Below are 17,573 nucleotides of genomic sequence, written 5' to 3'. Positions count from 1 at the left end.
CAAACACATGCAAACACACACAGAGGAGATCTTACCAATTTGGATTTTCCATACTTTCTTGGAAGACAGACTCTTCCTTCATGGATGCATACTGTGTCCACGTAAGGCAGTGACTCTGGATAGCCATGCTTCTTTTCTGGGGATTGAGCCATGATTCCTCTTCTAACTGGATATTGGGTATCTTTAAAATGCTCACCTGTTCAACCGAGGGAGGACAGCTTTCTCAATTTCGGAAGAGCAGGCTACATAAAGACTGCACCCAGAAGTGCTCTCAGTCTTGGACAATTAAAAGGAGAAATGATCCTAATATGTGGCTATAAGTCCTTGATAATCAAACATACTATGACCTTACTAAGTGCTGGTGAGGATGTGCAAATGGCCCGGGATTTATGCAGGCCGTTCAGTCCTTGGCCTGATTTCCCTAACTGCTAAGCACTAAGCAAATTATCACCCTCCTCCGCGTCTCCTCTAGGGCTGGTTATGGCCTTCTTAAATTGACGGATTCTAACTGGGCCCACTATGGGCTTACGTACAGGACGATATCAGGTAAAATATTTTCTTCATTTTAAACTCTGTCTATACCTAGAAATGTATGCTTTCCTAGGTGGAGGAGACATGGAAAACTGCAAAGGCAAAACGGTACAAGTTAGAGGTGTCCTTAAATTATTTAAGAATTGAGATACAACACAAAGTTGAATGCCTTTTTAAATAATAGATTCAAAGCATGTATATAGGTCAAAGGCAGGCAGGGCACGCACTTGGCGGAAAAAGCTAGTAAGAATTTGCTGCACAAATTGCAACACATTTTACCACCTGGAAAATAAAAGAAAGCTCATTTTCATTGTCATATCACCCTTCTTTCCACTAAAGAATGTGACAGAAGTGATAGAAGCCGCCATTTTTCCTGCAGATGGCACAGCGATGGCATTTCCAAGCTCGTGGGCAGGAGCCCAGCTGGGCTCCACGTCACACGCAGAATCACTTCCGGGCTGAAACCACCATCTGAGACGCTTCTGAAACTGTGAATCAGGATGCTCTCCTCGTATTTCCTAATGGTTCTAAAAAGGCTCTTGTCGCTAATTTCTCTACAGTTCAAGCAATGTGATTTAAATCTCCACTTACCTTTTATTCCAACAATCACCAGTGTGCTGAAGGATTTCAAGGAGAGAAAACAATTTGCTATCATGAAGATTTCATCATCAACACCATCACTTTACAGAAACATACACAAAAAGGCTTACGGAGAGCACCGAGAGCATCTGCTCCCTGGAATAACGATCCTCCCTGAGAGTGAAGCAGAACTGAAGCTTTTTCCTCTCCCACTAAAGATCTGACAGCATATCTACCGTCTGCCCACCTGTGATCACTCTTACTGAAGAGTCACAGCTAACCATGGACAGATAAGGAAAGATGGTCACTTGATGTCAAATGTCCGAGGTATCTTTAAAATAAGTGCAGACCAGCTCTATGTCCACTAAGAGTCATCCACAAAAGAGAAAAACACAGAACTAGACAGGAAAAAAACTATCTCCAGGGGCATCTGCCAAAACTGAGGCTGGCCCTGGCTGGTTTGGCTCGGTTGGTTGGGTGTGATCCCATGCACTGAAAGGTGGCTGGTGAGATTCCAGGTTGGGGCACATGCCCAGGTTGCAGTCTCAATCTCCTGCAGGGAGCGTGCAGGAGGCAGCCAGCCAGTCAATGTTTTGCTCTCACGTCAATGTTTCTCTCTCCCTCCCTCTTCCTTGCTTTCTCTATGAAACCAATAAAAAATCTTTTTTTTAAGCATTATTTCTCATGCCTGACCTCAGACTGGTTTCTAGGGTAGTGAAAATGGCTCCAGGCAGCAGGCCCTCAGGGGTCCATGAAAAGGAGGTAAAAACTGAAGCTGGATATAACAGACCTTTCTTTCTCTGAAGGGCGATGAGGCAAGAGAACCGGAAAAGTTCTAACGCTCCGTTCCATCAGAAAATGCTCTTTTCATGACTATTATAAAATTACCCACTGTTACACCAAAGCTACTAACGTTTTGAAATGAATTTACCTTCCTTAAAATTTCTGGAACCACATTCCGACAGATTGCAATCCTCTTTCTATAGATGATCCCTGTTGACACATCTAGAAACAGAAAAATTTTACACTCAAAAGAATATTTAAGGAAATGTATGCTTGTCTTATGATCAATAAAACTTTGAATGTCTATCTCCATTTCCTATATGTAGAATTTAAAAAACAAACAAAACATTTAACTCAAAACTTAGGGTCTCTGACCACTTTTCTGGGCCAAATCATTCCAAATATGTACACTTATCTGTGATCAAGGAATATGTGTAAATAGCTACTTACAAGTGCACATTCTAAAGCGTCAAGGATAAAAGATCACAAATTGTTCACTGCTGTGAACTATCAATGTCAACACTCCAATGACAATGGCCAGTGAGTCCCCTGCTCAACTCCAACAAAGAGAATAGTTTAACAAAAAAAAAAAAAAATGGAGAATCTAATTCTACCATCTTCTGCACCAAACATGTTTTCAAGCCCAGATTTCTGGCTACAAAATTTAAACTTATAATTAATTTTATTCAGCATACCTTTCTCTCAAAGGGGAGCAGACTCCCCGAGACTGGAACTACTGTTTTAGAAGAAAGTTTCCAGAACCCCAGGAATGTAAAAAAAAAAAAAAAGAAAGAAAGAAATGAAATGAAAAGAAAGAATGAAACCACTCAATAAATGTGAGTTCAGAAAAAGTTAGAGAAAAAGATAAACTTAGCAGCATTGTCGTTTGCGCTGTGAATTCCCGTGACCAGGCCACACTCCTAGGAGGTTTCCCACGGCTCTGGCTACAGGAGCCCTGAACCTTGGTGCAAACAAGCTTCTGAGGGGAAGCTGTTGACAGGATAAGAGACTGATTTGTCTTCTCTGCCGATCAGCACTCCTCCTGCCATCTCATCCAATGTTTGCAGCACACGTACTGAAATGGATTAGCCACTCCTACAGGCAAAGATGCCCTGGTCGATGGTGGAAATTATAATTAATGTTGCTTTGCCACTCTGGAATATGCTCATTGTTCTCTCATTTGATCTTCACAACAACCTAAAAGCAGGTTTATTATTTTCCCATTGAATGATGAAGAGCCCGAGCCTCCAAGAAGTTAGGTTATAGTAACAAAATCAGGACTTGAAATCAGGACTTGCCAAATAACAAGTTTCTCCCACACTGAGAGCTGGTACCTGAGAAAATGTGTGTTTTTTAATATTTTTATAGAAGTTGTGGAAGTGCAGAAAATAACCTCACAAGCAAAAGACTGTTTTCTGTTCACCGAGGACAGAGGCCTCAGCGTCATGTAATGAAAAGTACCATCATACGTCTACTCCAAAGGCTCTGGAACATGTCACATTGGGGGCAGAGTGTCTCCAAAGGTTTAGAGATGGATTGTGCCCATCATTATAGTTCCCTGCAGTGCCCAGGTCTCAAGTTCAAATACTGAGAGAGAAAACGCTTCCACAGGAGATATGAGGGACAGAGAAAAGACTCTTACACTCTAGTCCAGGGTCAGTAAACATTTCCTGTAAAGGGCCAGGTGGTTTCAGGTTTTGTGAGCCTTACAGTCTCTGTTGCAAAAGCTCAACTCTGCTGTTGTCACCAGGAAGCAGCCATAAATAAAATATAAACAAACAGGCATGGCTGAGTACCAATAAAACTTTATTGACAACAACAGGCCACACAAGCATAATATATCATCACTTGCTCTTGTCAATACTGAAACACAGTAAGTACAATTATGGCACCATAACCGATCACTTTACAGTCACATCTCACACACATGCTATTAACCATCTGCCATCTCTAAAATGATATATGAATATGTTACAGGATATAATCATGCAAACTTGGACAAGTTATTTCTCTCTCTCTACCTTGGTTTCTTCATTCATTAAACAGAAGTAACCATAATACCTATCCCATACATTGTTTTGAAGATTACATGAGTTAATAAAAGAAAATGTGGCTGGCACATATTAAGTGCTCAAAAATGTTAGCTGTTATAATTGTCATCAATGAATTATTAACTGAGAAAGTGGCAAGAGCATAGTAGGCAAGCCTTCTACTGCTAGAAGTGCTCAGTGCTCTCTTCTCTCAGGCACCTCAAATTTAGAATTACATCTGTTTAAAACGTAACAGGCTATACACACACCACAAACAAACACACATCTTTACAAAAATCAGGATCAATGAAGTGACGTAAATTCAGAGAACTTACCTCTTTTTTCCTCCACAGTGTTTACCGCGATGACATTTTTATCCATGGGGTTGGGATACTAAAAGAAAGCACATAGAGAAGAATTAGCATCCATCTTTCACCAAGGTGAACTCTTCCATAGTAACCACAGTTATGCGCGGGAACAGTAAATATTCTCCAAGCAATGTCTAAGGCCCGTTTTCAATCAAGGGCCTTCATTTTACTACTTCAGCCCAGGTAAGTGAGAGGCTAAAAACAGCTAGGAGGAAGCTTTCTTAGACCCAACCTAGCCCTGGGTGCAGAGGAGGAGGTTAGGTTAAGCTAATCAATAATTAATACTAGCAATATTGAAACAGCCTTAAATCAAGAGTGTTCTTTGTACCAGCCACAGTGCTAAAGGCTTTACTTGCACAGTCTTGTTTCAATCCCCTAGCAGCCTCTTTGTTGTGACTTGGTTCTCTGATATCACTATCCCACCTTTCAGAAATGGAAACCGAATAAAGGTCAAAGAGCTTAAGGTCACCAGCTAGTGCGTGGAGAGCCAGGGAATTCAACCAGGCCTAACACGGAGTGAATTCCTTCACTACTGTCCTATTCCATTGCCTGGTAGCTGGATTAGCATCACAGGAACATAATCCTAGGAGTGATCTATGCCAGGTCCTCAATAAACAGTTTACTGATGGACTACATTCCCCTGAAGGACAGTTTGGATACAATAAGGCTGCTAGTAGCTACCATTTTTGTCCTAGGCAGTGTATATATTTTCAGTTTAATTCTCAAACCTATCCCATGACATACATGCTGTTTTTCCCCTTTCACAAGTAAGAATCAAGACTTGGATAAAGTCAGTAATTTTCTCAAAATCAGCCTGCTAATGAGCACCAAGGCTGTAATGTACCCACAGATGCTCTGTTGCCATCAATGTCCATGTCCACTTAACCTACACCCAAATGAGTTACTCAAATCCAACCCTTTCCATTGCTCAGATGTAAAAGGAGAGACTTAGGGAGCGAAGTGACTCAAAGCCACAGGACAGGTTGGCTGCTGACTCAGGCCTGCTGAGCACCCCTTGGACTCTTTTCCCAGAGGTTTACTGCTTTATCATGTGACCAAATCTGAAAAGAAAAGTACAGGAAGTCTTATCCAAGACATCATAAGGGGGAGGTGAGAGCAGCAAAGAGGCTGGAGGGCAAAAGAAGAGGGTCCTCCACCCAGCAAACTTGGGACTATACGTCTTCTGAACCTCAGGAAAGAGTAGGCAAAACGCAGTGAGTGTGGGTCTCCCCCACCATGCACAGCTGGGTGCGTGCGTGCTTGTGAGTGTGCATGGGTGTGTGTGTGTGTGTGTGTGTGTGTGTGTGTGTGTGTAAGAGGCTCATTGACTGATTTTGACTTTATCGAAAAAGTCCTTCACCTTCAGACATTCTTTAATACCTGCGGCCCCAAAGGACACTGGATTAGAACAGAGGCTGAGAGAGCGGGAACATGGTCTGTCCCGGCCACGCCTGCATCTCTACCACCTGCACAGTGTCTGGCGTCAGTGGACACTCAATAAATATTCGCTGAATGAAGGAATGATTTGGCAGATAACCCTGACTGACCTCAGCGATCAGTTTGAACACTACAGCTTACTTCTTGTTTGGGAACCAATCTGAGAAAAGCAATCCTAGTCCTCAGCAGCCTCACACCTCGTCATGCCCGGTGCCACACACTGTCATTCACACTTCCATCCTGGCAACTATAATCCTGATAACTAATCAAAAATGACTTAGTTATTCATTCTTTCATTAATTTTTGCTCTGGGAAGAAAATGCTCAAAATTATGATGACTGCTTTCTCAAAATTTAGCCTTCAGTATTTCCTGAAGATAATGTTTGGGTTTAGCTGTTCTGTTCCTCATTCAGGGGCCTCACCTCACCTACACAACACCCGTGAAGCAAAGGCAATATCTGAGATACACAGATGCTCTGAATTGTGTGTGTGTGTGTGTGTGTGTGCTAGAACTTTCACACCAATGTAAAGTGAGAGTACTTCCTTTACTACAGTCCTAGTTTGCTCATTTTTTACTCATCAGTATGTCCTGACCAAATATTGTACATACAATGTAAGTTGTAGGAAGATTACTGAACTAAATTATGAAAGAGATTGCACATGTGATCACTAGAGAAGGGCAGTGATCAAAGTTTTCAGTCCTTATTACTTCACTTAGTTATCAGGGAAATTCCTAAAGAGTATAATAAACTCAGAAACATCACACTTTTACATAATTCTTATATTTGTTTATTAAGTCAAAGGGTTTCAGTTTAAATAATAGTGAAAACTCTATTTATTCTTCATTCAAATGTTTTTTAAGTAACTGCCATGCCAGGCATTGTTCCAGACACTGAGAATATAGTAATAAAATAAACAAAATTGTAGCCACTTAGAGAGTTCACATGTTAGTTGGGAGAACAAAGGATATATATATATATATATATATATATATATATATATAAAATAAATCAGACTAAGGAATAAGAGGGGAATAAAAATTGTGGAGAGAAGCCACTGTAAAATAAATAAGTGGTCACCCATTAGATAATGCTTGTGAATAACAAAAGTAAAATGGAAGTTTTATTAACCAAACACAAAAGATCCTGAACTATTCATTCCAGTAAAATCATCTGCAAGAGTCGAGTCATTTTCCTATGCAACTGCTTTTGGAGTTGGATAGTCATGAGCCTCACGTTTCCAGACGAGAATGGGGAAAAAATCAGAGGTTTGTTTACAACAGCTAAATACCATGACATAAAAGGCAAGTGTTTGAACTTGTTTAAAAGTAAGGATTTATTGTGCTGAGGCTCCCCCTACCTGGCATTACTTGAAATAATCTGACATCATCTTGTGGTAACTTGACTATTCATGATTTAATTCACAGAAATGGATCTGAAGTCAGACAAGGGGTTGAGAGAGGGAAAGCTGCTCAGAGAGGCGACAGTGGAATGGATTGAGCTAGGTCAGCAGCAGCCCACTGAAGACTTACTGAGCATCGACTGTGGCACTGCAGGGTGCTGCATTAGAGACTCCTGTATGTACTATCTCATTTAGTCACCTCCAAAACAGTAAACCTATTAACAAGTGTCAAGATAAGGAGTTTTCGTGTTAAAAGCACAATGGAATGGTGTAAAACCTGCACACAGCAAGGCCAGGCTTGGATTTTCCAGTCCCCCCTCCACACTAGGAACTCTCATGAAAGCACAGTGGCCTGATGACCCAGATCTCTTCCCAAAACCCTGCCACCCTTGGACTTGGCTCAGGGGATCACAAACTGCAGTGGCATAAGAATTACTGCATGGGCCTGTGCACCTTCGCCATGCATGCCATATTTTCTGGGTGACTTAAGAGATTTTTTAAGGTATATTTAACTTCATTTTGAACTTAGGATTTTCACTTTCTTCACAGAATGAATAAACTAACTCCTTTCCCCAAGATACCGATCTATTGCAAATAATCACTGTATGCATTACATGTCTGTAACATCTAACAAGAGTAAAATGTAGACTCTCCCACATTGGCATAAAAACCTTGCTTTCATTTATTTTTTACATATTAAAAGGTAAGAGGCCGAAAACTTGCAAAATACTGGGTAAAAGCAAAATATACATGAAAACAAACACACAGCTATGAAAGTGAGTGGCCAAGAAATTGAGTCCATCTAATTACAGGAAAAACACTCAATACACGTGTGAGAGGAGCTTCATGAAGATATAGTATTTACCTTTCCTATTTATAGGAGGGGGGAAAAGCCTATCTAATAAAGATAGAATATGCAAATTGACTGTAACTCTGCGACAAAGATGGTGACACCCATAGCCAATAAGGAGGGAATATGCAAATTGATGCGACAAGGCGAGAGGCGGAAGGCGGCTCCAGCTGGAGCGAAGTCAGTGCCGGCAGTCAGGGGAAGGAAGGCTTATTCTTGCATGAATCTTCATGCATCGGGCCTCTAGTGCATATATATATAAGCTTTCATAAAGCCTTCCCTTAAGATAGTAAGGAGTTAGTAAAGTATCAACTTTCCTAAAACCTCAGAAGTCAATACACTCCTCACCCCACTCCACCTCCCAAAAAAGTCAATGACCTCAAAAGGAGTCATTGTTTACCAACTTCCAAATGGCATGATCCAAGAGAGCACAGGAAGCAGCTGAGCCGACAGATAAGTATGATCAGTTCTGCAAAGACAACTAAAAAAAAAAATCTGCTATATTAACATCCCTGTTAAGCACTAAAGGAATCCTTGCTACCTAAGCTGCTGAAAAGAGATTTGGTGTATAGCTACACAAAAGAAGTCACTATGGGCTAGGCAAAATTCCCTTTACAAGCTACATGCAATAGTCTACCTTAAAAGAAAAGCAAAGTTAATTTTATACCAATATCAATGGGGTCATTGATTAATCAAAATTTCAATGATAAAATAACTAACAGTGGTAAAGTGAATAAATATTTTGAATGGCTGTTCATTGGCCTTGCAGGCCAGTAGGATGATGAAGTAGAAAGAACAAAGGACCAGGAGCTAAGACATGCAGACCACGATGCTGCCATCTGAGAAGCCAGGGTAGGGGACCACCAGATGACCCTCAAAGGCCCTCTGGCTGGGAAGTTATCATGCTACACAAAGGCCAATCACCGTCACATTTCCCTCATTCATTCAAAACTGTCCTAATAATTGAGAATGACATAAAGAAGTTCTTTGAAAGAAATAGTTTATAATTGGGATACAAAGGAAAATCCTCTTATCTCAACATGTAATGCATTTATAAACCCAATGCATTAAAGATACAATCAAAGTCTCTAAAATTATTGACCAGTACTCTTCACAGCGCCATGGTTTGAAAGACTAATGAACTCTCCCACGTCAGAGGAGACTAAGACACGAAAACTAAATGCAATGTGGGGTCCTGGATTGGGTCCTATTCTGGAAAAACAATATTAGTGGACAGCGGCCAAAGTCTGAATAAGGTCTGTAGATTAGTTAACATTGTATCAATGTTATTTCCATGGTTTTAAAAATTATACATGGTTTGGGGAAGCTGGGTAAAGAGCGTATTGGAATTCTTTGCTGTTTTTGCGACATTTAATAAGTTAAATTATTTCTAAATTTAAAATTAAGAAATAAATAACAAAATTAAAATGAAGTCACAAAGTGTTGAAACAGAATGAGTTTTAGAATCCAAGAGACCTCAGTTTGAAGCCCATCTGTGGGAGTCTTGGGCAAATTACTTTAATCTCAGTCTGACTTCGTTTCTTCGCCTGTAAAATTAGAGAAAAATACCTACCTCCAAGAGTAGTTATATGAATTAAAGAAAATAATTTTATATAAAGTATAGCATCTGGCACCATGCAGGTCCTCAATGAACAGTAGCTGGTTTTGCTACTAAAGAATGAATCAACATTTTTTGACACTTAGTTTCAAGGCTTCAAGAGATCAACCGAAGGACTTGTATGCATGCATATAAGCATAACCAATGGACACAAGACACTGGGGGGTAGGGGAGCCCGGGGGGGCGGGGAGGGAATGTCAAGGGGGGGGGGGGAAAGGAGACATATGTAATACTCTTTGTAATACTTTAAGCAATAAAACAAAATTTTTTAAAAAAAGGCTTCAGTCTTTATCTTGCAATTTACTGTGGTGTGGCATTAAGTATATTACTGGTATCCATCTGTAATCCAAATATAGTTAAATGATGGTTGAAAACTATGGGAAGATATTTCTTCCTTTCCTAGACTAGTAAAACCTCACAAGCTCTGCTTTAGCAATTCAGAATTTGTATAAGATACGTCTTCCCTGACACGCCCCTCCCCACTAGAATTAGTGAAAGCACCACATCGGAGAAGTAAGAGTAGTAGAGAGAAGATTTACTTTATTAAAAAGGCATCAAATTCTAAATATCCTAAAAGTTCTCTCAGATTTATAAGTAAACTACAAACCTTGCCTCACACTGTATGCCTGTGCTATGTCCCTGAGAAAATACGTATCGCAGAAAATCAATGTATTTCCCTCTGTCCCCCTTTACGGTGAGCCCCTTGAGGTCAGGGCCATGTTTTAGTTACCTTCTCATCTCCCAGGGCACACACTTTTATGGGTGTCTATTAGTACACATATAATGAATGGTTAACTACTAGTACTTGGATAGTTTAAAATCTCCTGTCTTTTGTGCACTGATTAAGCTAAAGCCTCCCTGAGATAAGTTACCAAGTATACTTTAATATTCTATAAATGACATTTTAAAAATAAGTCATGATTCAAATATGCAACTTTATTCATGCCCACTCTATCCTTTATTACTCCAAGTTAGTAAAGATATCTGCAGATTACTTCTCTAGGCTTTTAATTTTTAGGTTCATGAAATAGTGTGATAAATTAATAGTAGAAGTAGTAGTAGCAGCATTACTATCATAATGTATAACAAGTACTTGTAAAGAACCTACTGTGTGCCAACATTAAGCTATGCATATGTATGTGCATTATCCAATTTATTTCCCCCAATTCCAGATGATAGCTTTTTGTTCTTCTGATTTTGCAAACCGAGGCATAGAAACATGAACTGACTTGCCTAAGCTCACACAACTACAAGCACCCTGGACCCCTATCGGATGTCAGAGCCCATGCTCCTCATGTCTGTACCATTCCCCTCCACATCATGCCTAATCTTCTAGTAGAATTGAGGATAAGAAGGTAAAAGGGAACAAACACTATTACAGTATGAGCCAAAAGAATAACAACCATTATGTTAAATTAGGCCTTATCATTTGTCACATCATTTATTCTGGAAATGTGGATTCACTCCAAGTATTTCAGGAGCTCTGCAAAGAGAGACGTTCCAGACAAGTAAGTGTCAGATTTGCAAGGGGGAAGAGATAGGATCAGAAATGGAAACGTTATTAATTACCCAATCAACTTTCTACTCTAAATGGAAATAGCATGCATAAATCCCCTTTATGAGTTTAAGGGAAAGCACTCAAAAGCATTTTGTTTAGCACATCAGACTGCTGGCTAGAATAAATAAAACTGTTGAAGCAAAGAAATTATTTTAATCTGTCCATTTTATTACAGTCCACAAAGTAAGGGCATGTTACTAAATCCCACACTGACTTGGTCTGAAATTATATAAGGCTAAATCCCAGAAGAGTGTTTCATTCATTCATTCATTCATTCATTCATTCAATAAGGATTTATTGAGTACCTACTATGTTCCCGGATCTCTTTGGGTACTCAGGATACATCAGGAAGAAATGACAGAATCCCTGCCCATGAAGCTTACCCTCTATTCACTCTTTTGCCTGTAGCATAGAAAGAAAATCAACCGCTCAACTCTATGGTAAGAAAAACTGTAACTTCTGCGGCCTCGTTTGAGGATCAACAAGAAAATCCAGTCAAATGACTTTAAATTTCTGGTGTACAAAATTTAAGAAGTCTTTGAATCCAGCTCATGAAAGGTAAGCCCATTAAACAGACCCATGTGGGCTTCCAGATATGAGTGAGCTTCTGGACTGCTACGTTCCTCTATGCAACTTTGGGTTCACTTGTCATGCAAGGACAGAACACAATATACACTGTCAAGTGCATTGACACTATAGTTCATGGACAGCACAGCTTAGCATTGGATGAATAAACCATTTCGGGTTTCAGAGTATTCCTCCACGAAGAGTTCGTTGAGAAACACCATACACATTTCATGAACAAAGAGTGCTGTGCTGTTTGTTTTCAAGGTGCCACTTAGCTTTGAAAGCATGTAGCTAATATTTTGCCTGTGGTAGCCAACAGGCAGGTGTAAGAGCAAACATTTCTCAGGCTTTAAAAATAGTAGTATATAATAACTTGGAAGGCAAGTCCTAACATACCAAAAGCCACAGATCAGGAGACTCTATTTAAAATAGAACCTCCTTGGCGCTGAAGAGGCCTCAAACGTACCATTGTGCAAAATCAGATCCAAGGCTTCCCAGAGATCCTCATGTGATTGTCCCTTCTGCCAAGTGCTTTCCTTTGAAAACACTATAAGACGACTAAAAAGGAAGTGTATTATGCCAAAAAAAAAATCATTCAGACAACTTTTAGGCTTATAAAAAGCTTATGCTTGTCAAACTGCTACGCATTTGGTCTTCTCACAATCCTGGGAGATAGGTGGGGTTCCTGGCGTTCACAGATGAGAAATTAAGATGGTAGGGTCACCTTAGATGGCCGTGCATGGAGCTCCCTGCACAAGGGCTGCCTGCACTAGGGCTGCCTGCACTAGGGCTGCAGCCACCTGGAGGAAGGAGCACCCTTTTGTAATTTGCATAAACAGACCCTTTACTTTCCTCTAGCCCTGTTTACTGTGAGCTTGTGGGATAAGAACCCTAGGTGATGCCTCTTTCTAATTTGCACAAGGGCACAGCATAGGCTGGTGGAACTGTTTCCCAAAGCCACCTGAAAACTGCTTTTTTTTTTTTCATTTATTGATTTCAGAGAGGAGAGGGGGGGAGACAGATAGAAACATCAATGATGAGAATCATTGATCGGCTGCCTCCTGCACACCCCCTACTGGGGATCGAGCCCGTAACCTGGGCATGTGCCCTTTGCCGGAATCGAACCTGGGACCTTTAGGGACCCTTTAGTCCACAGGCCAACGCTCTATCCACTGAGCCAAACCGACTAGGGCTAAAAACTGCTTTTAACAGGGACAGCACAATGACTGAGTCCAGGTCTACTGACTTCCGGTTCATGGCTTTGTGGTAGGCAGTTGGACAGACATGAGCAGAGCAAGGACGATGGGCCAGGAATAGAAGAAGGTCACCAGGGCAGAAAACAAGGACCTCGCCCGCCCTCCCCCGGGTAATCTTTCCTTCCCAGGATATTGCTGGTCATGTGGGTTAGACCCCCTGACTTTTCATATCGCTGGTCATGAGGTTCAGACCTTCCCCTGACCTTTCCTCCCCTGACATGTCGCTAGTCATGAGGGTTAGACCCCCTGAGAGGGGGGATGGGCAAGGGGGCCAGAGAACAGCCCTTAAGCATTAAGCCCCCAGGACAATGAGGTTCTGACCTGCATCAAAGACATCTAGGCTTTAGTTGTGCTTGGGATCCAGGCCCAGAAAAGCAGCAAAACCAGACAAGCGCACCACAGCTGACCTCAGGACCAGCAGCACTGACTAATGATCCCTGCCCTGGTGCCAACCAATCAGTGGTACCACAACCCTGAAAGGACACACCTTGAAAGCTGCTGTTAAGATCCTCCCCTGGGACGACACCCCCCCTAAAATCCGACCCTTAAAACCCCTTAGGACGGAGGACCTTTCCCCTCCCCATCTTCCTCCTCTGCCCCCACACCCTCAGCAACATTCCCTTTACCCTTCTCTCTAAGATCCACGGGCCCCTTCTTTTGCCTCCGTAACTTGTTTCCTGAGCCCATTTCTTCTCCCACTCACTTCTACCTCTGTGACTTTCTTCATAAACTTCCTCTTATGGTTAGAGTCTTGGCTCTGAATTTTTTCCTAGCCAGAACTCAAGTACCGAGGTTGCTGAACCAAGGTCCAGTCTGACCCCATTGGTCTAACCCCACTGGTCTAACACCTGGTGTCATTCTCGCCACCACCAACAGCTTTAAATAACATAAGATGAAGATTCTCACAGCCATTGGATTTACCAATGTCTCAGAAATAGTCACATAGCCCCTCCCAGGGATCCGTGAAGATTGCTTTTGAATAGAAACAATGGAAGTGTCGTGTTGTCCATAGTGTTGACACTGTTCCATCACTAGGCCTTTTCTGAAAATGTTCTCCTTCCCTTTCCCTGCCCCTACCTTCCAAAATGTCCTCCTCGGTCTTCATTTACTATGTGCCAGTTTGCTAAGTATTTTATAAGAATTCTTCTAGCTCCTAACTGAATGCAGCTATATAGGTGACCTCAGGTTACAATACATGGCACAAAAAACCCCTCAGCTGAGCCCAGTCAACCAGAGAATCGTGAGAATCCTATCATTGGTGTAAGCCTCTGAATAACAGGGGTGACTTGTTACACTGCAGCAGGTAACTGAAACACTGTATTTTCTCACCCTATCACACAGCTAAGCCATGCCCTTATAGCAGGCACCAAAGGTCCACCCAGATGAATAAACCCCAGAGAAGACTGTGGACAACAGGAAACTGAGATTAGATAGAGAGCATAGCAGAGTTGATTCAGAAACATTTTACTACCTCAGTACAATCAGTTCTCTGTGTCCAACCAACCATGGATTGAAAACAGTTGGGGGGGCGGGGGGCGGAATCCCAGGACGTTCCAATAAGCAAAACTGGAATTTGCCACGCAATGAGCACTACATTGAATCCACACAAATGAAGTTATGTATAGGCACTCCTTACTGTAACCTATCTACAAACACAGGTTATGGGCAAATGCTACGCCATCTTATGTATGAGACTTGAGCATCCTCGGATTTTGGTATCTGAGGGGGGACGGGGTCCTGAAACCAATCCCAAGGAATACTGAGGGATGACTATAATCATCTCTGTTCTTACTGGGTACAAGCAGCACAGGCTGGTGATCAGGGTTGTGGGTTTTGGATTCAGAAATGTTGAAATCCTGGCTCTCCCACCTGCTAGCTCTGGGCACTTGGAAGAGGCGCTTAAACTTCTCCAAACCACAATTTTTCCAGACTGTGAAATGGAAGTCAATCATAATTACTTCCTGAAGCTGCTGGGAGAAGTAAGCATGGTAATGCATGAAAGCCCGTCCTCCCCTCTCCCTTCTTGCCTAGGAAATTCCTACTCGCGCTTCACCCACTATTTCACAAATGCCACTCTTTCTAGGAAGCCTTTCCTAATGGCCACCAGGATTCCACAGGCCTCCCTGCTATATTCAGTCACAGCACCATGAACTTGCCCTGTATAAATACGCATCAGAATTGAAACTGTGTTCATTGTGTTAATCATTTATTAACGTCACTCTCACCCAGGAGAAACCATCAGCTCCACAGAGCCTAGCACACAGAGGAAAGTATTTCTAAACACGTGTTCAATGAAAATAAAGAGAAAAAAACAACACATTTAGCCCAGAATCTTGACAAGCGCCAAGTGCTGAATTCAGATGAGAGCTCAGCACTGTGCTATGTGCTTCTTCAAGAGTATGCACAGCCGAGGGTGGAAGTATGTGCAGAAGTAACTACCCAATACTGTAGACAATGGTCACAGTGCCCCTCCAGTTCTGACAAGGCAGAGATCACCTCCTGACAAGGACAATCCAGAAAGGCTTTCCAAGGAGCCGTGGCATTAGAGAATCCACCCTCCAGAGTGCCAATCCTAACAACAAAAAAGGGTGTTTGCTACTTCTCTTTTGGACCCAGAAGCCTGGCCTAAGGCAAAGACTACATCAGGTCACTAATTTGGGCTTCATTCATCATTCCTCAGATTTTTTTTATTGAGCACCTAGTAGGTGCCATGAACAAGCTGGCATCTCCCCCCACCTCCCCAAACAGGCCTCCATGGTGACATCATGTTCACCAGCATCCTACTCACTCCTTTGTGACCTGGGCCCCCAACTTCATAATCTCCTCTAATGAAAGTCAGGTCTTATCACTAAAAAAATTACCACCTTCCTCCCCCAGCATCTCCCTTAGGTGTGCTCCCACACAGCATATGGAGCGCACTGCCTGGCGACGGCTGCTTAATGCACCTTGGTGAGATCTTGCTTAAGAATGTGAAAGCTGGAGGGACACCTGGAAGGTCTCTGGTACAACGCTCAGCTGAGACGCACATATGAGGCCTGCAGAGAAGATGACCTTTGACCAAGGTCATCAAGTGAACTAAGCAAAGGTAAAGCCAGACTAGAGTCCAGGGCCCCACCCCCAGGCCTGGGTGCTTTTGATTTTTCAAAGAAATTTCCCATTATCCTATTGCCAGGAACCTCGGTCCTCCTCGGAGGAGCCCTTGGCATAAAGAGGGCCACTGAGTACTGCGGCCAGGGTGCTCCGATACAGGAGTACAAACAGCAGCTTTTTAGAGGCACCGGTCACTGGGATAAGCACTTTACAGGAATTATCTCACCTGATTCCTCACAACCAACCGTGGGAGCTGATACAATTGTTTCCCCCATTTCACAGATGACGAAACCACTATTGTCCCCACTTCACAGATTACGAAACTAAGGCACGGGGAGCGTAAGCCATCTGCCCCAAGGCCCACAGCTGTTGGAATAAAAGAGAAGGTGGGCAGGCGATGGAAAGAATGCGGAGAAGACTTAAGAGGATGGCTTCAGTGACCCCCCCACTCGCTTTTAAGGGGTCCTTGATGTTCTAGAAAGACGACAAGTCCTACCCAACATCCACGGGGCCCGGGAACCTGGGTTTCCTGTAACCCTCCCCACGAGCCTCTCCCTCCGCTGCAGCAGAGAGTGAACGTGAGGCCGCGCACGGAGCCTCCCCGCGGCCGGAGGGGGGAGCCTTCGAGGAAACCTCCACCCTCGCCCAGCACAGCGCGGAGGCAGCACCGCAGCGGCAGGGGAGACGGTGGGTGCGGACTCTGGCGTGGGGAGCGGAGGGGGGACGAGAGGGGACACGGGGGACAAAGAGGACAAGAGGGGAGATGAGCGGCCAGGGGGGATGGGGACGCGGGGACGGGAGGGGGAGGGACGGCTGCAGAAGCGGGCGCGGGGCGCAGACAGCTGGCTGCGGAGAAGGCGCGGGAGAACGGGAGCCCCAGACCGGAGCCGGGCGGGTACCTTTCGGAGGAAGCTGGCGACCACCTGCTCGAAGGGGTACTTGTACACCTGGTGCACCTCCACTGTGACCCCCATCCCCGCGCGCCCCCGCGGCCGCCACGCCTCCGCGAGCGCAGGGCCACGCGAGCTCCACCCGGACTGCAGGCCGCCACACGAGGGCGACCCAAGGGGCGTGGGTTTTTTCCTCGTCTTTCAAACTTTGAAACTTTATTGTCCGCTCGGAGAAACAGACAAGCGGTCACGTCCCCGCCCTCTTCCGCCAACGTCCTCTGTCGGCGGCGGAGTGGGGGAGGCGCACCCCGCCTCTGGGGCCCCGCCGTCTCCGCCCGGAGGCGGCGCCTGGAGCGGCCGGGACGCCCCCTCCCCCGCGGGGCCTGCGGACCGCAGTTTCCAGGCCCGGAGCTGCCCGCCAGGCCTTGGAGCCTCGGACTTTGGGACTTGTGCCTTTGTGTCATCACTTGGTCTGGAGCCACAGGGTAAGCCGTAAACCGCTGATGGCGACCCTGAAAAAGGAGTAAACACCGTAAACAGGCATTCTCCGCACCTAGGAGCTGTGATATCACCCTCCTTGTTAGTACGGTGAGACAGGGCCCGGGCAGCTGCCTT

At 43.7% G+C, this 17,573-nt stretch overlaps 1 protein-coding gene across 3 annotated transcripts in view; it reads right to left on the bottom strand.

Annotated features, from left to right (window-relative positions):
• PRELID2 (PRELI domain containing 2) overlaps positions 1-17,148 on the bottom strand; it is a 59,258-nt gene extending 42,110 nt beyond the window's left edge. For 2 of the 3 annotated variants that reach the window (XM_036314404.1, XM_036314405.1), the window contains exons 1-4: positions 16,968-17,148; positions 4,259-4,316; positions 2,042-2,115; positions 36-196 (exon numbers count right to left, since the gene is read on the bottom strand). In XM_036314404.1, the coding sequence (XP_036170297.1) occupies positions 36-196; positions 2,042-2,115; positions 4,259-4,316; positions 16,968-17,042 (368 nt within the window). In that variant the 5' untranslated portion in view covers positions 17,043-17,148. Of the gene's footprint in view, positions 1-35; positions 197-2,041; positions 2,116-4,258; positions 4,317-8,379; positions 8,400-16,967 lie in introns of those variants that run through there. The other variant, XM_036314406.1, reaches the window with a different exon arrangement.
• Between the last annotated feature and the right edge of the window lie 425 nt (positions 17,149-17,573).

The sequence above is a fragment of the Myotis myotis genome, unplaced genomic scaffold, assembly GCF_014108235.1.
Source record: "Myotis myotis isolate mMyoMyo1 unplaced genomic scaffold, mMyoMyo1.p scaffold_m19_p_6, whole genome shotgun sequence".
Taxonomy (NCBI): Eukaryota; Metazoa; Chordata; class Mammalia; order Chiroptera; family Vespertilionidae; genus Myotis; species Myotis myotis.
This window is presented reverse-complemented; position numbering and strand designations above follow the sequence as displayed.